At 49.7% G+C, this 19,921-nt stretch overlaps 1 protein-coding gene across 6 annotated transcripts in view; it reads left to right on the forward strand.

Moving 5' to 3' along the window:
• Positions 1-19,921, forward strand: part of ERN1 (endoplasmic reticulum to nucleus signaling 1) — a 68,223-nt gene that overhangs the window by 35,299 nt on the left and 13,003 nt on the right. For all 6 annotated transcript variants that reach the window (XM_036339981.1, XM_036339984.1, XM_036339982.1 and 3 more), the window contains 11 exons: positions 387-420; positions 1,448-1,520; positions 5,251-5,323; positions 7,584-7,706; positions 9,944-10,045; positions 10,842-11,103; positions 11,944-12,022; positions 13,004-13,169; positions 17,164-17,282; positions 17,900-18,118; positions 19,161-19,428. In XM_036339981.1, coding sequence (XP_036195874.1) covers positions 387-420; positions 1,448-1,520; positions 5,251-5,323; positions 7,584-7,706; positions 9,944-10,045; positions 10,842-11,103; positions 11,944-12,022; positions 13,004-13,169; positions 17,164-17,282; positions 17,900-18,118; positions 19,161-19,428 — 1,518 coding nt within the window. The remainder of the gene's footprint in view (positions 1-386; positions 421-1,447; positions 1,521-5,250; positions 5,324-7,583; positions 7,707-9,943; positions 10,046-10,841; positions 11,104-11,943; positions 12,023-13,003; positions 13,170-17,163; positions 17,283-17,899; positions 18,119-19,160; positions 19,429-19,921) is intronic.

The raw sequence follows: 19,921 nt of genomic DNA on the forward strand, positions 1-19,921 counted from the left end.
TCTCAATGGGAATATCTGGTACTGCTCCAAGCATTTGGCAAGGTGATGATTTTGGTTTTAAGAGTCCTTGATGTGTCAGACAGTGACACTGACCCACTGTCCACTGAGGGCTGTGACGGTTCTCCCTTCGCTGTCCCTCCCCCAAGTTATCTGCACGTTTCTTGAGAGCAGTTACATTCTGCTGTCAGTTCTCTCTCCAATCTCAGTGGCAATCATAAGAGTTTACATTTTGTCTCTGTGCGTTTTCTAAAGTGCCTTTTTGCACGTTATCTCATGTAAATAAACCTAAGGTGTCGGTACAGCTTGTGAATTGGCCCTGGGAACTCTCCAGGAGTCTTGACATCTCGGAGTCTGTCTGATGGTGCCTTTGTTGTTCTTTCACACAGATCCAGTTCTGCAGGTTCCAACACACGTTGAAGAGTAAGTTTTCCGATTTGCTTCAGTACTTTCCTTTAATGCATTTTCTGTATTATTCAATATTTATGAAGCCAATTGCTGGGAGTACATATGTACAAGTTTAAGGTATAAGAAAATGTTAGAGACATAGAAAGTCTTACAGGTGCCACGTCAGAAGCTTTGTTGGGGAGAGGGTAGTCAATTCCTTTGGGAGTGAGTGGCATTTTGGGGGAGGGGGGCAATGTTGTTTAAAAGGCTTATTTGAGATGGAACTTAAGTTGAGGTTTGAACTTAAGCTTCCAAAGTCCTCAGGAAGGCCTCAGGGTTTAGAGCTCTCCCTCTCACTGTGTTAACCACGGAGGGAAACATGAGGGTGACCTGCTGCTAGAGGTGTGTGTTAGAATAAAGGCGGGATGGCGCCTGTAAGAGCCTCAGGTGACCCTCCGGGGTTTCTGTGTGAGCAGGATAGTCCTTCAGCAGGTTCACTTGACCAAAGACCACCTCGCAGCTGCTTCATGGGAAGCTGCCGGCCGAGAGACCTTTATCCATGTCCTTGGCAGGTTCTTTCTGATGTCAAGCTTTCAAAGTCTGCTTTTATTGCCTCTGGTTTAAAAATAAATGTTTGTTGAACACTAAAGGCAGATTTGTTCTACCTGTTTATCTGCCATGCTGCACTATTAAGTACTAGCTGTTGAAGTTATTGACTTGAAAGCTGAAAAGCAGGCTCACTGGGTCCTTTTCACTTATTTTACCTGCATCCAGAGGCTTTGACCCAATGGTGATTTACTCTCCTGTGATGATTTATAATTTTCCCTTTGCAGGCGGCTTTTTTTCCTACTCAAGTACAGCACACACCACCATAGTGATATTCTGTTTGTGGCTAAAGTGGACAAGCTGCGGGTAGAATTAGCTTTCACACGCGCGCACACACACACACACACACACACACACACCACTTTCCCCCTCCCCCAGTCATGGCTTTCATGGCTTTGGTAGTTTGTTTTGTGCCCTGAGCTGTAATCTGTCATTGATACTATTGCTTCATTTCTAGGCCTGCCTTCCTCCCGGATCCCAACGATGGCAGTCTGTATACACTTGGGGGCAAGCACAGCGAAGGCCTAACGGTGAGTGTATTTAGCTTCTTAGTACTCCAGAGGTTCTGGACCAGCGATCTTCCACTTTTGCTCATTGAGATCACCTGAGAGCTTAAAGACATTTGGAGGATTCTGATTCAGGTGGTCTGGAGCAGGGCCTGGGCATCAATATGTTTTTACAGCTTTTAAATGGCAGCCAGAGTTCAGAAACATTAATCTAGACAAGCAGGTTCTGATGGCCCAGCCAACACCCTGGAAAGGTATAATACTCCCTTCAGTAATAGGGTTCACTCTAGCTAGTGATTCTCAAATTGGTGTGGAGAGCAGGGTAGTTTGAAACACTGCCCATCCCCCTGCAGACGTCCGCATGGGGGAGGGGGGGCACATGGTATCCCCATCTCCATTTGAGAATCTAGATGGCGTGCTCCACCTTAGCTACACATTGTAAAAACCTAGAGAACCCTAAAGAAATGCTGAATCTAGATCCCAGTTTCAAGTGTCCATTTAGTCAGTGTAGGCATCAGGATAAGAGAACTTAGAAACAGGCCCACACATATGAGCACCTGATTTATGACAAAGACAACGCTACAGTGCAGTGGGGAAGGTTCATCTTTTCAATAAATGCTTTGGGTCAATTGGGATATCCACGTGGAAAAAACAAATCTCAACTCCCACCTCACACCAGACACACAAAACTCTGTTCCGGATAGATTGCATGTGTAAATGGGAAATGTGAAGTGAACTTTAAGACAAAAAGTAGCAGAACATCTTCATGGCCTTAGAGTAGGTGAAGGTTTCATAAATAGGATACAAACAAAACAAAACAAAAGCATCTCACACTAACAAAAGGGAAAAAATCAATATATTGAATTATCGAAATAAATTCAGAATTTTCTTCTTTAAGAGACACTGTTAAGAGAGGCAGGCTGCAATGTAGTCACAATACCCATATCCAACCAAGTCCTCGTATTCAAAATATATACGGTGGGGCAAAAGTAGATTTACAGTTGTTTGTATGGGAAACAATACAGTAATTAAAGAAGAAACTGTTTTGCATACTCACAACTGTAAATGTACTTTTGCCCCACCGTGTATAAAGAACGATGTAAATAAAAATCACAGCCGGTATGGTTCAGTGGTTGAGAGTCAGCCTATGAACCAGGAGGTCACAGTTCGATTCCTGGTCAGGGCACATGCCCAGGTTGTGGGCTGCATCCCCAGGGTTGGGGCGTGCAGGAGGCAGCCGATCAATGATTCGCTCTCATCATTGATGTTTCTATCTCTTTCTCCCTCCCTTTCTCTCTGAAATCAATAAAAATGTATATTTTAAAAAAAAAAAAATCACAGTGTCATACTACCACCCATTCATTAGAATGGCTAAAACGAGAGAAAAATGGAAAAAAATGGGAAGGGGGGGAATCAAAGCAACTGAACTCCAGTATGCTGCTGGTGGAAGTACAGGTCAGAACTGTGTAGCAGTATCTGTGACCAGTAATCCCCTCCTGGGTTATATGTCAACAGAAATGCATGTATGTGTAATCCAAAAGACAGGTACACGAATATACTGTGGCACTATGTATAATAACCAAGAAGTGAAAACTACCCAAATAGCACCAACAGTCGACGGGATAAATAAATTATGGCATTGTATACAGTTTCATAGTCTACACCAGGGGTCCTCAAACTTTTTAAACAGGGGGCCAGTTCACTGTCCCTCAGACCGTTGGAGGGCCGGACTATAGTTTAAAAAAAACTATGAACAAATTCCTATGCACACTGCACATATCTTATTTTAAAGTAAAAAAACAAAACGGGAAAAAAATACAATATTTGTATTTGCATGTGGCCCGCGGGCCGTAGTTTGAGAACCCCTGGTCTACACCAATGAGAATAGTCTGTGACATAGACGAATCTCGCCAACATAAGGTGGGACAGAAGATGGCAAACAAGAAAGTCTCCACGGTGAATGATGCATTTCTCTGAAGCTCAAAGACGGGAAAAACGAGTCTGTGGTGTTCTGAAGTTAGGATAGTGATTGCCTAGGGGGTCATGGTTGGAAAAGGGCCAGAAGGGGCTCTCAGAGTGCTGTGAAGGTTCTGTGCCCCTCCTGCGTGCTGGTTACATGGGCATGTTCACGTTGCAAATGTAACTGAGCCGTACGCGTCCCCGAGCTTTCTGAGCTTTCTGATTGTAAGTTCTGCTTCAGTGGAAAGTTTAAAAAGCCTCTAATGTGCAGCCAAGATTGAGAACCACTGGTCTAGACTGTAGGTGGCTTGTGAGCCTTAATTTGGGAAGTTTAAAATTATTTGATGACTTCTGAAACAGGTGGGAGAAGGGCAGGCCTTGTGTAGATAGAGGTCTGTGTGTTTCACCTTCAACGTTTCTCTCCACATCACTAGAAGCCTCCATTACTGAAGCGCTTTGCTGGCCAGAAACTGGGTCCAGTGACTTGTATACGTTGTCTCATCTGAACCTCTAAGCAACCCTCTGGGATGACAGTGTTGTCCCCATATGAGAGGAGCGGAAACTATGCCTGGAGGCAAGCGGGGGGTGAAGGAACACGCCAAGTCCAAAGCTTCACGTTGGACTTGAGATTGAAGAGCTCTCTAACTTCCAGAGGATGCTCTGACCTCCGCCCCACATGATGCCTTCCTGCGTTGTGGGTTAGCAGCTCCAGGAGCAACATGTTGCCAGTTCAGGCCCTGAATCGGGAGGCTTGGCAGAGAACACAGGACTCAGAAGCCTTGCAGTGACTTTCTGATTCTCAGAAACATCTGGCAGAAGCCCAGTCATTACAGCTGCGCTGTGGCATTTTTCCTTTTCTAAGGCTTAGCTTAAACCTTGGGATGATGGGAAAGTCCGAATGATTACTTATTTCAAGTTCTGTTTATTGAAGCAAGAGAGAAATCTTTTGTGGAGAAAAAGGTGGCAGCGTAGTAGAGGCAGTTATCTATAGAACGGTTTCAGAAACACAGAATGTTCCAAAAATAAAGCACACTGAAACAAGCCTTCACCAAAAGGACTCGTCAGATGTCAGCTGGAGGCTCAGAAGAATCGGTTTTATGATGAAATGCAGCTGAAACAATGTGGATTCCTCTGAGTTTCTTTTCCTGGCACTTACCGTGACTTCCTTTAACACCAGAAGGTCCAATTTGTCTTCTGTTTTTCAGTAGAGAATTATTTACTGAAGAAAACATCAACACTTCTCTTCCACTTCAGGCTCCTATGTTGCCCACATAATGATGACTTCTTTTTCTCGGAGCTCCCGCTGGGCACGGAGATTGCTGCTCCTCAGAATGAATCTCATGGCTCTCTCTCACTCTGAGAAGCATTGACATTCTCCTCAGTCTTAGCTGGCTCTGGGCCAATTTTCCAAGACGGGCGAATTCTTCTGCCCCCTTAGAATTTCAAAGATTGTACAACTCTCCATAAAATTGTGTAAGCCTTTTCAGAAAAAGGTCTGTGTTGCCCCCAGGAGTGCTCCGGAAAAGAGACTTTGGGGGGCCCATGGAGTAAAGGAGTTAGTGTTTATAGTGCCAGGGACCTGGGAGCCGAGGGCTTGTCCAAAATGGATCTGGAAGCCCAGGGCACCCCTCTCCTCGGCCTCCAATTAGGAAAACGCCCATCTGCCATCAACAGTGCTTCTCTCTTTTTAGCAGAATTGGGTAACAGAAGCAGAGTATACTGTGAAAATTGTAATAATTGTGTAAGACTTGGTTAACTTATTTTTCCCTTTGCCTTTTTTTTTTTTTCTTTTAAGAAACTTCCCTTTACCATCCCGGAGCTGGTACAGGCATCGCCATGCCGAAGTTCAGATGGGATTCTCTACATGGGTAAGAGTTCCTGTGTTCCGCGCTGAAACTTTGAGCTCTTTGGAAATGAGCCCAGAAGCTGGGCAAGTGGCGTCTCTGAGAGAGAGGTGTGCGGTCCCCTCGCCAGCCCTTCTGGGAAAGGTCTTTCTTGCCTGAAGGTCTTTCTTGCCTGGGTTAGGCTTGTTCGAGCCTGGATCAGCCGAACAATTAAGAAAGGGCTCCCCCCACTTGGGAACAGACTCGACACCATTAATATGGTTACTCATTTAACAAGCTTTTAGCTGCGGTGTTGACCTACCCCTGCGATTTAAAGATTGCAACATACCCAGAAGCATTGGACAAAATTTTAAGTGAATACAATGGTGTGAGCCAAGAAAGGGAAGCCAGGCTCCTGCCTATCTATTATAGGGCTGTCTTAGTATTTCCTGCATCAGAGTATTGGGTGAAAACTGCACTTAACACCCACAGGGGCCACATCTTCCAAAGCATCGGATCACCTGCTTTCCCTTTACCACGTCGCTGCCAGAATGTCAATAAAAATGCATTTGTCACACAAAGGAGAGCTGTATTTATCTTGAAATCGTAGTCGTAATAATATCCTGTATTTATACACCAGTTTCTGGAGGAACTGAAAGTGCTCAGTGCCTATTCATGCCTGGGGGTAGGGGAGCCTGTATGTGTATTTCTGAGCCTCTAGTGCAGGCTGAATAGTAAGTTTTTGCTAGGGACTCGGGCTCTGGCTTCCTCCCACACCTTCAGAGTGAGGACCTCCCTCCACCCCAGCCGAGGGAATTGGAGGAAGTGAACAGCCCAGGCTTTCTCTCCTCTGCGCCACGCCCCAGGCCCCTCTGCGCGCCTTCTGACCATCGGTATCGCTGGTTTCTATTTGGCCTTCCAGCGATTCGTCACTTAGGCTGCATTTAGGATATTGTGGTTCCATCACCTTTGTGTGGTGCCTCTTAAGTGAGTTCATTACACACATTTAAAAGTGTGGCAGTTGTCCAGTCCATCCATGTAAGTGGTGCTGGGTTGTGGAGACTGCAGTGGTCCTCGAAGGAACCAGAGAGGCGCCGTGCCAGATGGGAAGGGACCGCGGTCACAGCTATTTGGTGATGTTTTCACTCTGTCTTCAGATCTTTTTCATGTTAAGATTTGTTGCTGAGAACAAAGTTAGGACCCATGGACACGCGTCACACATGTGGACTTGGTGTGTATGCCACATCTGTTAGAGCTAAGCGCAGCCTTAGCAAATTCGAATACCCGGGGCTCTCCCTGGCATCTCAGCACTGCTTCTGAAAGTCCCTTGAAATAGGAAACTTGGCCAGTAAGTTAGGAAGGGGCCACACCTTACAAAACAGAGATGCACACACATCATAGTGAATGTGTTGACCTTCAGATGGGAGGCCCATGCTACGGACTCACCACTCCCATGATGCTCTGGTATGTGTACTGTAGATGCACATCTCTGAGTTTCCCTAAGAGTTGTTTGGCTATGCCGTCCACCTGATCAGACCTTTTAATCAGCTGACTGAGGTGAGAGGTGTAGCCCGTGGCTGGGAATAACTTCCTGGCTAGAACAGGGGCTGAGATAACTTTGATCTCATTAGCACCAGGTTGCAACCAGCCCCACTCCCCAGTGGCAGGTACCAGCTCATTAGAGTCAGAAACAGTCACTCTAGATCAGGGGTCCTCAAACTACGGCCCGCGGGCCACATGCAAATACAAATATTGTATTTGTTCCCGTTTTGTTTTTTTACTTCAAAATAAGATATGTACAGTGTGCATAGGAATTTGTTCATAGTTTTTTTTTAAACTATAGTCCGGCCCTCCAACGGTCTGAGGGACAGTGAACTGGCCCCCTGTTTAAAAAGTTTGAGGACCCCTGCTGTAGATCCTCTTCCACGTGAGCTCATCAGTAGGGAGGTTGCGATATAGGGATGATGGTTAGCAGCGCGCTGAACCCCTGGGTGCACTTGTGAATTTATATAGATCCTAGTGTGGAAAGGGTTGCCCTTTCCAGGCTAGACTTGTATTTAAGGCCACTAATCAAAGCAGGATAATATGAGTTACTAGGTTTGGAGAAATTTTTGCACACGATTAGGTTATTCAGTTATTATGAGACCCTGTGGCCCAAGTGTTTTATTATCTCCACGTTACCATTACCAACTCAGAGCAGGGTGACAAGACAGTGGCCTGTCTCTCGGACAGAGGCTGCTGGTTCGGCAGTGGTATTTGTCCACGTAGGATGAGTGTAAACCAGTGTGTCCTTGTGACGTTTCAGGTAAAAAGCAGGACATTTGGTATGTCATTGACCTTCTGACCGGGGAGAAACAGCAGACTTTGTCATCGGCCTTTGCAGATAGCCTCTGCCCTTCAACCTCTCTTCTGTACCTTGGGCGCACAGGTAAGAAGGAGCCTTTTGTCGTGTGCAAACCTGCCTGTTTCTAGAGAGGACCTGAAGTAGCCTCCCCACGGGTCTCTGCCTCCGGGCTTCCTTATCGAGAAGGCGGCCGGAGCCGTCTTCTCCAGCACAGATTTTACCGCGTGGTTCCCCTTTCTAGACCCACTGTGGCTCCTCAGTGCCTGAGGGTTACAGTCCGATCCGTACGCAGCCCACAAAGCCTGCAGCTGCTGCCTCTTTCCCCTTCTCCATTTTCCAGTGAAAATGAACTACCCACAGCTCCCAGAATAAGCAGTGCTATTTTAAAACACTTGGAATTGTGGGTCCCTCTCTAACAGGTATGCACGTTTTGGCCTGTCTGGCCAACATCCTGTCTCTTTTCACATTGCTGCTCAAAAGGTACCCTCTCTGTGAGGCCTCATCCTCACCTCAGCTCCCCGTCCCTGCCCAGGACAGCAGCTCTCACTCTTTCTCTCTCTTCCTCTCCCCACCCCCTTTCCCTCTCTTTGTCTCTGCCCCTCTCTCCCTTCTTCTCTCTATAAAATCAATGAACATATCCTCAGGTGAGGATTTAAAAAAAAAGAAATTACGGTTGAGCGCTAAGTTTGTCTAAACATTCAGGTAGCCAAGGCTTTAAAAAAGAGATGGAACCTTCCTCCAGGTGCTGTGGAAACAGTGCTTTTCTAAGAGTGAGTAAGGCCAGTCCGGGCTCTGTACGTGAGCAGGAAGGTCTCTATTGTTTGTTTATTGCTGCTTAACAAACCACCCTAACTTCGTGGCTTCAAACACCAACACTTAATTGCTCAGGATTCCGTGCGTCAGAAATTCAGGGAGGGCTCAATAGGGATCAGTGGTCTCCACATGCTGTTGGCTGGGTTCACTCAGGTGCCTGGGGACTTGGCTCAGCTCCACACAGAGAGCCTGGACTTCCTTCCATGATGACTGGATCCTCTGCTTGAGTAAAAGTGGGCGTTACGATGCCTCCAAGGCCTGGGCTCAGAAGTCCCGGAACCTCCCTTCCACCGCAGTCTGCTGGTCAAAGCAAGTCAGGAAGCCAGCCCAGAACCAGGGGCTGGGGAAATAGATTTAGCATGTGTCAAATTACAGTCCATTCTATAAGATTAAGCCACACCCACACATCTCTCTACTTTGTGCTATGGACCACACTCTCACGGCTCTTAGGACCCTCTGATCTAGCAGAAGGTCTGTGAAATGCTACCTTAATAGCAGGAGGTCTGTGAAATACCACCTTAAATCTCTCTGAGGTCTCAAAGAAGGGTCTTAATGCCTCACTTTATTTTTTTTATTGATTTTTAGAGAAACACCGATTTGTTGTTCCACATATTCATGCATTCATTGGTTGCTTCTTGTACTAGCATGTTCCCTGACCGGGGATTGAACCTGCAACCTATTGAGACAACATTTTAACCAACTGAGCTACTTGACAAGGGCTATCTGATTTGATCTGGACCCCGAGGCCATTTTTTGCTGGTAGCACCCTGGACTTCATCTTTGCCCTAAAGCCATTTTTTTTACATTGAGAATCTTTTTCAGCTGGAATGTCAGTCCTGAACCCTCTATATTTCCTCTCTATTCAGTTCAAAAACCAAATTGTTTCTTCTTTAGTTTATCTGTCTTGCAATGTATCACATGCAGTTGAGAGAAGCCATTCGGCACTTTCTGCATTCTGCGTGGAAATCTCTTTAGCCAGATCCACAAGTTCATTGGGTAATTGTGTCACCACCCCATAACCTGGGTTACCCCTTTTCGGCTTCCAGTAGCAGTTTTCTTCCTGCTCTTTCAGTCTCCACATCGACCTTTCGGCCTCCATTTGGCACCTGGTCCCAGTCAATGACACATGTTTTGGGTTTGGGTTATAACACCTTCCCACTTTATTAGGTACCAATTTCTAACATCATCTGTCTATTGCTATATAATAAACCACCCCAGAACTTCAGTGGCTTAGAACAACACTGTGATCTAAGTGTTGGTCATGATCCTGTGAGTCCTGCGTTCAAGGGCACCACGGGGGTGGCTCGTCTCTGCTCCACGTGCTGTTGACTGGGTTCACTCATGAGTCTGAGACTTCAGTTCTCCACACGGCCTTTTCTCTTTCCACATGGATGGCCTGGCCTTTTCTGCGGGCAGTTTAGGGAGGACTTGTCTGTTGTAATTTAGATAAGGTCAGCACGTTGGTGGGTGCGTGGCCCCTCTGGTAACGGGCTGGTGTGTGTCCTCAGAATACACCATCACCATGTACGACACCAAAACCCGAGAGCTCCGGTGGAACGCCACCTACTTCGACTACGCAGCCTCGCTGCCCGAGGACGACGTGGACTACAGTAAGTCCTCCGGTGGCTGTGCCAGGCGGGGTGGTCCTTGTGATCCAGGAGAAAAAGCTCGATCTTTGCGACAGTCTTGGTCAGCAGGTTCTGGACTCCCCATGGAATTAGAGTAAATACTTCAACAGGCAGCGCTGAAGGCAGGTCCTGGTGAGAAGTGAGGAGGGAAAGCCAAGTAAAACGGTGCAAGGTAGCCTGAGAAGAGGGAAGGTGCACTCTGCCCAGTCCCTCTTGTCTCAGAAGGAACTTGCTAGAAGCCCAGTGGGAAGCAGGAAAAAGCATCACCTGTGACAGTAACAACTCACTGCCTACATGTGGCTCACCCTCCAGTTATTTGTCTAGTAAACATTCCCCCAACTCAAATGAAAACTAAAAACCACTTCTGCCAACTTAATACCGGGGTCAGGAAGTCTGACAGAAACCAGCTCTGTGGTCAGATGTGTTCAGCCCTGACTTTGAGCCTGATCAATAGGTTTGAAACGATTGCTATCAAATGCATCCCCGTTGGCTATTTGCTCTCCCTAAGCGAATGGAACGCTGACGAACGTCACTAAGTAACTCACCTTCCAGAGGGTGATCCTGTCTTAGGCTTACAAACCAGGCAGCTCCTAGTGTGTTGCTGTGGTAGAGCCTGAGCGAGCTCATTGGAAACGTGTGAAACTGTTCGGGGGAGATCGGAGAATACTCCAGAAACCTTGTTTCCTCTAGCTGAGTGGCCACAACCTGCCGGGACCTGAGGATGTGGTTGCAAAACAGGGCGAGACTCGATGTGGCTTTGTTTGTCTGATCTGTGCAGAGATGTCCCATTTTGTGTCCAATGGCGATGGGCTGGTGGTGACTGTGGACAGTGAGTCTGGCGACGTCCTGTGGATCCAGAACTATGCCTCCCCTGTGGTGGCCTTTTACGTCTGGCAGCGGGAGGGGCTGCGGAAGGTGATGCACATCAACGTCGCTGTGGAGACCCTGCGCTACCTGACCTTCATGTCCGGGGAGGTGGGGCGCATCACCAAGTGGAAGTACCCCTTCCCCAAGGAGACGGAGGCCAAGAGCAAGCTGATGTGAGTCGGGGGGCTCAGGCAGAAAGGGCCTCTGTGACCCTGACACTCTGGGCTGGCCGCAGCGTGCCACACCACACATGGGGTCAGGGCTCGGGCAGCCGACTCTGAAGCCGTGAGGAAAACAGAGAGCCAAAACTGGCTCATTCAGAAACCCCAGAATATAAGAACCTGGGGGCGTCCCCTGGCGCTTCAGAATTCTTAAGTATTAAATGAATTAAAATGATGGGTGGGGATAGGAAAGAGACAGTTAGTATTCATAGTACAATTTGGATATATCTCAGGTAGTGGGACTATAAGAGATGTACTCCTTTTCCCATTTCATGTATTTTTTAAGTTTTTACTGTAAGTTATATCCACTTAAAAATCAGGCCTACACTGTTAGGGTGCATGTGTCTAAGATTCAGCAGGCTTGTGCTCTCCATCCCCACCTCGGCCTCAGTTTCCCACTTGAGAGAGCTTTTGGAGAAAAGCAAATGAGATAATATGCAGGAATGTTTTCTCTAAACTATACACCACCGTCTCAGGGGCTTTGCCGTGGCCGCAAGCATCAGTCTCTCGCAGGTGATCCCTGCACGCAGTCCTTTCTGCAGGCGCCGTGGGGATGGTTGAGCCTAGCCCTGCCCGTGGCAGATGAGGACATCAGGCAGTGAGTGGCAGCCGGGGCTTGCAGTCCAGTTCTCCTGCTGCCAGGGCAGGAGTCTCGCCTCCACACCCCAGAGTGCTTAAGAGTTCATCTGGCTATTCTTCTGGGTGGTGTTTGGGGCTGGGGCTGTGATTCTTCTCTCCAAAAAGCCCAGGATTTAAAGGACTGTGGAATGCATATGTCTGTTTTTCTCCTAGGCCCACCCTGTACGTTGGGAAATACTCTACTAGCCTCTACGCCTCCCCCTCAATGGTCCACGAGGGGGTTGCTGTTGTGGTAAGTTCCCTTGCGAGAGGGGGAGGGGGGAGGCTCACAGATACAGCCTCCTAACTGCTCCTGTTCCATTTTTGCAAAAAGTGACTTTGAATCATATATAAACATCTGTTGGTTAAGATCTTAGATCCTCAAAAACATTTCCTGCACATGCCACCTTCTCCTTTCGAGGAGAGCTGCGTGACAAAACAGCTTGCTAGGCCCAGGAAGCCCTGGTCATCCCCTTGGCCTGGGTGTTGAAGTCTAAACCCCCGGCCGAAGGTCACAGCTCTCCTCAGCCCAGGCCCACAGTGCCCGTCCTCCCCACTGCTGGGGTCCAACCCGTGCGCTGATCTCCGAAGTTCCTTGTCCATCTCTCTCAGCCTTAGTTCAGGCTGCACCTCACACTCCGGCTCTCCCCTTCCTCCTCTTCGCTACCCACATCCTTTTCATCCTTTCCTGACCTGGTCAGTGCACCGTCTCTGGGCATCTGAAACCCCATGGTCCTGGCGGCTCACTTGGTGTCTGAGGTGTGTGGTTGGCATCCCTTGTCTTCCCAGTGAGGCGGGTTGGCAGCGGCTCCCGTGAGCAGGGCAGCCTCACTTGAGGTCCAGCAGTGCCCGAGCCGGCAGCGGGCTCGTTGGGGAGCTGACTCCACCCTGGTCTGGTGCCTCGACCGTGGATTGCTCAGTGCCCTGGCATTCTCCTTCACTTCCACTGCTGCTCACAGGAGCCGCTGGGAACTCCACACACACCCTTCCCGTCCCCAGTCCCCAGTTCCTAGACTAAAGAATTTGAAAAGGTGTCCATGTTAAAGACCTCAGCACAGCCTTTCACGCCCTGAGGGGGGAGCCTCCCCTGCCGTCCTACGGCCTTTGTGTCTGGCTCTGACTGTCCTGGACCAGCCCCAACCGGAGGTAGGACAGTGCCTTAGGACAGTCACAGGGAGGGAAGGCCTGCTCACCTGCAAGGGCTGCCCAGGCCTCACTTCAGCTCTGTCCACAGCCCCGAGGCAGCACCCTTCCTTTGCTGGAAGGCCCCCAGACTGACGGCGTCACCATTGGGGACAAAGGGGAGTGTGTGATCACACCCAGCACGGACCTGAAGCTTAACCCTGGGCTCAAAGGGAAGAACAAGCTCAACTACTTGAGGAACTACTGGCTTCTGATCGGTGAGTGGTTCCCTGCCATGTGCTGCCTCCTGGTGGGCAGAGCCGACCTTGCTAGTTACAATCAACTGTTCTGTGCTTAGTCGGTGTCCTAGTCTTCCAGACCTTGAACTGTTTACCCCCAAGGGAAATGAACAGGGCAGCTGTGTTGCCAAGTCAGTTCCCAAAAATTGTTTAACGACTATTCCAAAACTCAAGTACTAAGTACAGTCATGTCGGGGATACGGTCTGAAAGATGCGTCGTTGGGCGATTTTGTAATTTTGCAAACATCCCAGAGTGTTGTTACACAAACCTAGAAGGTGCAGCCTGCTACACACCTAGGCCATACGGCACAGCATACTGCTCCTCGGCTACAAGCCTCCACAGCGTGTTCCTGCACACAGCAGCACGAGATTAAATCAAGCCCAAGAGAAATGATGCCATCCAGAGACACAGCAAGCACAAGGTGTATGAGGCTGCTACTGGCATAACGTGGAACACTGTTTGACAGCAAACTTTATAAGTAGAAAGAGGACACTTCAAAATAACAAAAAGGATAGTATAGTAAATACATAAACCAGTAACATAGATGTTTATTGTCAATATTTGTACTGTACATAATTGTCTGTGTTACACTTTTATATGACTTGGCAGTGCAGGAGGTTTCTTTACTCCAGCATCACTGCAGACTCGTGAGTAATGGGTTGTGCTGTGACATCATGATGGCGACGTTGCTAGGCAATAGAAAATTTTCAGCTCTATTATAATTTTTGGGGGCCGTTTTCATATATGCAATCGGGCAACGACCAAAATGTCATTAGGCAGCACATGACTGTCCTGTAAACTTTGTGCAGCCATCTCATGCACTGAATGTCTAATGTGCCAGGCATTGGCACTAAGCACTTTAGAATACATTTCCTATTTTTCACAGGTAGGGCACCCTTGTTACTTCCATTGATAGTTAAGGAAACTGGAGTGATTTCTATAGGAGAATTCACTTGGAGTTGGCGTGGGTGTGGGGGCGGCGGGGGGAGGCGAGGGTTGAAGACCAGCAGGGACTGAGGGAGGTGAAGAGTTAGAGGCTGGATCCGGGTCAAGGAGCCACGGCAAAAATCCTGGGTGTGTGTGGGGAGTCCCTTCTCCTTCTCTTCCGCTGTCCGCCAGCCAGATAAGAATCGAGATGACACCCAGAGGCAGTGAGTGTGACAGATGAAGGCAGAGGTGAGAGAGCTGTGTCTCTGGCAAGTGTCCCAAGTAATTACAGCAGGACCGAGTCTTCTTGAATCTGATTTGCCCGTTCTGTGTCCCAGTTCTGCTGCCTCCGAGCCCCAGAGGTGGTGAGAGGCGGGGATGCAGCCGCAGGGGGTGGGGTGGGCAGGAGGGAACTGGGGGTGCCCTCGTAAGGGCACAGGGGCTCGTGAGGTTTCTCCTCGCCATTTTCCCTCTTGATCTTTGCTGACTGGTGCCTGGGCAGAGAGAGGACAGAGCCGAGGTACTGGGTAGGGAATGTGGAGGGGCTTGGGGAGTGCGGGGCCTCGGAGGCTGGCCTGGGAGCAGTGTGGCTGGTGGTGCAGAGAGGAACCTGGGTGTGTTCAAGCCCTGACCATCCCCTTTGTAGCTGCTCAGGTCTTGTTCTTCTCATTCATCCTGACTCCTTGCAGCCATTTTTCTTTTAGTCATTATCTTTACCAAAAAATGGGCAAAGGAATGGCAAAATCTGTATTTTTTTTTAACAGAAGTAGTTTGGAAAACTTGTGTGAAGGGGCTCACAGTAAGGGAAAAAATAGCTAATGAGCAGCGGCCACTAAAGTGATAAGGCAACTCTGTTTTATGTACCAGTTAAGGGAACACAGACTGCCTACTAATGGTTAAGAAGTGAGAAAAGTATTGGAAATTAAGGAAAGGTGTATGTAAGACTATTAAAAAAATACAGAAAAAATCTTCATGGCTTTATCATTGCAAAATGATATCCCTTTAAAAAGGAAAATTTGCTCAAGTAAGAAAACTGAAAAACCCACGAAATATAAAGAAGTAGTTAGGGAAGCATCCTCAGTTCTGAAGGCCCTTCTGAGGAACTCCCACGCGTCCCCATTTTAAATAGTCTTTGTGTAAACTGGGGCCAAGGCCAAAGGATACGCTCTTCATGTTGAACTATTTTGTTCTTCTATTTGGTTTTTGTGGAAGAAACTAAGGACATCCCCACATCACATTCATCTTGAAAATAAAGTGAGTCCTCTTAGCTTGAGGGACTTGGTCTGGGGTTGCCCAGAGCAGCGGTGCTAACCTGGGGTGCTCTCAGCTTCACCCGGGAACTTTGTCAATTAGGCACTCAAGCCCCCGAGACCCTGAATCGGCAGACCCAGGGCAGGGCCTCTGCTTTTGCTCTGGAGTCCGGACATAACTGCTGATGGTAGATAATCACTAAACGCAGGTGCCATTTACATGAAAGTGTTTCCGGGTCTCGTGAGTACCCGTATGCTCTGTTTGGAGCATACTTGGTTCAGCATGTGAAGCATGCTATTACCGAGCTGAGGGAGAAGCCTGTGCGTAGGAACTACAGGAGGAAGACGAATGAATTGGGGCTCATCATTTCCATGGCAGTGGGTTGCGAGGTGCCCTACAGGAGGGGCAGGACTTGGAGCACGAAGAGCGGGCGTCAGGGGTGGGGCGGGCAGGGCACTGCTGCCCATGGTGGCTCGTGGAAGGCATGATTTCTCTTAGAGTGAAGGTCTTCTGTTAGCCTTAGAGGGACCGGGAGGTACGTTCAGGTCCCTGGGCCCACCAGCAAATCTGAGTCCGAGGTCTGCAGACCTCGCGTGAGGAAGTACGACTCCCCAGCAAAGCCTGGCTCCGAGGTCTTCGGCCAGCAAGGAGCAACTAGGGGCGGATCAGACCAAAGTGAGGCTTCCCTTGAAGAGCAGTGTTGTGTTGTTGGTAGAGAACTGACCTAAAGCGAGGGACTTAGGGTTTGTCTAGTTCAAAAGATGTCCGTAGCTTGGACTAGCTGCTGTTTGTATCTTAGCAATACATCGTAAAACCTTGGATAGAATAGCAGAAAGATCACAGTGGGACCCGATCTCAGTGAGAGAACAAACAGGAAAGTGTCCGGGGCCAGAGTGCCAGAAGCCCAGGGAGAGGTGAACTGGCACACTTGGTGGTGTGTGGGGTCATTTGCGCACAATAGATGCTCAATAAATGTGTGATGAATACTGGGTAGCCACGAAGTAGTTGTGTGGAGAACAACGAGTGAACGCTGAGAGCACCTGACCCTGTCCTCCTAGCAGATATGTCCTGTTGCTCTCGCGAATAGCTCACCACTCCCCGGATGGAAGCTCACGTTACAGTAAAAGAACGAGCTTCCCCGGGGCAATTGAAAACCAAGGTGGGAAGTTGACACTCTTAGTGGAGTGATGTTACAAGGGGAAGCATTGAAGGGCGAACTCCCTGGACGTCGAACAAAGCCTCCTAACGCTTCAGCCGCAGACAGCCTGTTAGGAACACGCACACAAGTCTTGCTCTGAAACGTATCCCCAGCACCCTAATTCCTCTCCTGACAAGGAGACTTCTCGCCCCTCATTATGAGATTGAGAAGACTGGATGCATGCCATTAAGCAACAACATGTCTTGTCTTTAAAAAAAATAAAGTTTTTATTGATTTTAGACAGAGAGAAGAAGGGAAAGAGATAGAAACATTGATGAGAGAGAAACATCAATTGGCTGCATGCCCCCTAATGGGGATTGAGCCCACAACGCTGCATGTGCCCTGGCCCGGAATCGAACTGGTGACCTCCTGATTTATGGGTGGATGCTCAACCACTGAGCCACACCCGCTGGGCAAAACTTCTGTCTTGATGAGACATTCCTGGCAGCTGCCTCTCGTGTTCGCTCTCTCCCTTTACAAACGTGAGTGTTTGCACTGTGGACCTCTCTGTGGATAGCGACTGCTGCCTCAGCTGGGCCGCGAGGGCTGCCCCCACCTGGACGCTGTTCTCATGAAAGTGTCCTTTCCTCTCCCAGGACACCATGAAACGCCGCTGTCTGCGTCTACCAAGATGCTGGAGAGATTCCCCAACAATCTGCCCAAACACCGGGAAAATGTGATTCCTGCCGACTCTGAGAAAAAGAGCTTTGAGGACGTGAGTGGGGCAGGGAGCAGTGACGGCTCTTCGGGTCGGGTGGTGGGAATAAGGCATTCCTCTTGCCTTTAGAGCTTACAGTCAACTCCGCTGGGGAGTCCACGGCAAATGACAGCTGGTAGGGACGGAGGGGAGGAAGGAGATGGCCATTAGCAAAAGCTGCAGGAAAGGCAGTGGGACCGAAGGCTGGGACAGCAGCAGAGGCCGCTGGAGGAAGGAGAGCAGCAGAGCTTAGGCCTGGAGGTGAGGCTGACCTGTGTGTCCAGCTGTGGGGCTGAGGAGACAGGCCTGACCAGATCTGAGGCTACCAGGTGGGGACCGGTGGGAAAGGGGATCACTTGGCTACAGAAGAACCGTGTTACCAAACCTGGACAACCCTGGCAGCAGAGGGAAGACGGAGAGAGGAAGTGGGGAGACCGGAGTCCAGTGGCTGCTCAGACTGAGTAACGATAACATCACAGCAGTAATTTTTAAGGCAGTCGCTTTGGGACAGGCAGCAGTTGTAGGCCCTGTGCTCTCCGGGAGGGCTTAAAAAAATCCAGCACATCTCACATATTCCTTGTGAACAGTCAGTGCTTCTCTTGATTGGCTCGTTTGTCTTGCTGGAAATGTTGCAGAGATGTAACCACCCTCTCCCACACAAGGCTATCCACCTGGTTGACCAGACTTCAGAGAATGCGCCCAGCACCGTTTCTCAGGGTGTGGAGGAGAAGTTCGCTCACGCCCCCGCCAAGCCCGAGGCCCCTGTGGACTCCGTGCTCAAGGACATTGCCACCATCGTCCTGAGCACCTTCCTACTCATCGGCTGGGTGGCCTTCATCATCACCTACCCCCTGGTGAGGCCCGGCCCCTCCCCCTGGCCCACCCGCATGTGTCCAAGCTTCTGTGCCTGTCACCTGATGACAGTGAGGCCCGGCCCCTCCCCCTGGCCCACCCGCATGTGTCCAAGCTTCTGTGCCTGTCACCTGATGACAGTGAGGCCCGGCCCCTCCCCCTGACCCACCCGCATGTGTCCAAGCTTCTGTGCCTGTCACCTGATGACAGTGAGGCCCGGCCCCTCCCCTTGGCCCACCCACATGTTTCCAAGCTTCTGTGCCTGTCACCTGATGACAGTGAGGCCCGGGCAAACACAGCAAACAAGCATATACGTTTCTTTTCACATGTAAAAGTCAATATTTGCTAATCTTTAAAAGCATTGTAATTAGAGAGACACTGGCTTCTCAAAAAATGAGAAGATCTTATGGTTTGACTGTACAAACTGATTTGTAAACCTTGCTTACAGTTCCTTTTGAATAGTTAACTACATTTTCCTTTTTAAAGAATAGCCATAATAAGTGAAAATCCCTTTAACTTTCTTCCCTTAAAAACTGGCTATTAGAGATATCAGTGAGAGTGAGAAAGGTGGCCTGGTCATCCCTCCCACTTTCTAGTTGGAAATAAGTGAGCTAAAGTCACATAGTCTTGTAGGCCGTGCGTTGGATACCATGTACCAGAGGAATATTCCTTCATCAGGTTGCTCCGAGCCCTGAAATGTTATCACCTTAGCTCACAGTGCCCGGGAAGCGCATGCCCATATAGGAATGGGCATATAAACCCTTTACTTTGGGGGTGCTTTCCACTTGTTTAAGCGGGTCCAGCTCTGCTGCCCCTGCCTGGTGGCCGTCAGCCTCCAGTGGGAAGAAGGGGCTGTCCTGGGAAGTCTAACTGCCAGGGAGACAACCAGCCGGTGAACAGACCCTGCCTCCTGTGCTTCCCACCATCTCCTCCACCCTGTGGGGTCACATAAGGTGCACCTGCTTCTCTGGCACAGGCAGCCCTGCCTCCCCCGGGGCCCCGGGGACACTCCGCACTTGTCTGGACGTGTGTTTCTCTTCCCAGAGCGTGCATCAGCAGCAGCAGCTCCAGCACCGGCAGTTCCAGAAGGAACTGGAGAAAATCCAGCTCCTGCAGCAGCAGCAGCTGCCCTTCCACGCACCCGGGGACGTGGCTCAGGACGCCGAGCTCCTGGACTCGTCCGGCCTGTACTCGGAGAGCTCGGGCACCAGCAGCCCCAGCACGTCCCCCCGAGCCTCCAACCACTCGCTGCACTCCAGCAGCTCTGCCTCCAGGGCCGGCACCAGCCCCTGCCTGGAGCAGGACGACGAGGGTAAAGCCATTTGCCACTTGGTGTCGTTTTCTCTTTCATTTGAGTATCACCTGAGAGACACAGCACATGGCCCTCCTGGGAGTGTCCACGGGGTTACAAAGTTCCCAAGCGTTCAACATGTTCTCACCTGACTCCCTCCCGCTCTCAGGCCGGGGCTCTGCCCATCTGTGGCCTCTCCTCTCAGAGGGCCTTCTGGGAGCCCCCGGGGTCCCCTTTCATCTTGCCCCACAAGGGCTGGCAGTCACTGCTGACCAGAGGTGCACTGGCCCCTGGCTTGAGAGCATTCCCGAGGCCAGCCAGGGGCCAGGGAAGAAAGTGCAGCTGTTGGTCCACTTTCCCTTGGAGGGTGGCCCAGGCTGGTGTCAGGACAGGAGACCTCAGAGTCCTCAGTCTCACGCTGGAGACTGCAGCTGGTCTCCCCATGTCACACGGGTGTTTCAGGAGCAAATCCTTGAGGTGGGTCTGTAGCGAGCCCCTGTCTTCGGGAAGGTGT

The sequence above is a fragment of the Myotis myotis genome, unplaced genomic scaffold, assembly GCF_014108235.1.
Source record: "Myotis myotis isolate mMyoMyo1 unplaced genomic scaffold, mMyoMyo1.p scaffold_m19_p_17, whole genome shotgun sequence".
NCBI classification, from domain to species: Eukaryota; Metazoa; Chordata; class Mammalia; order Chiroptera; family Vespertilionidae; genus Myotis; species Myotis myotis.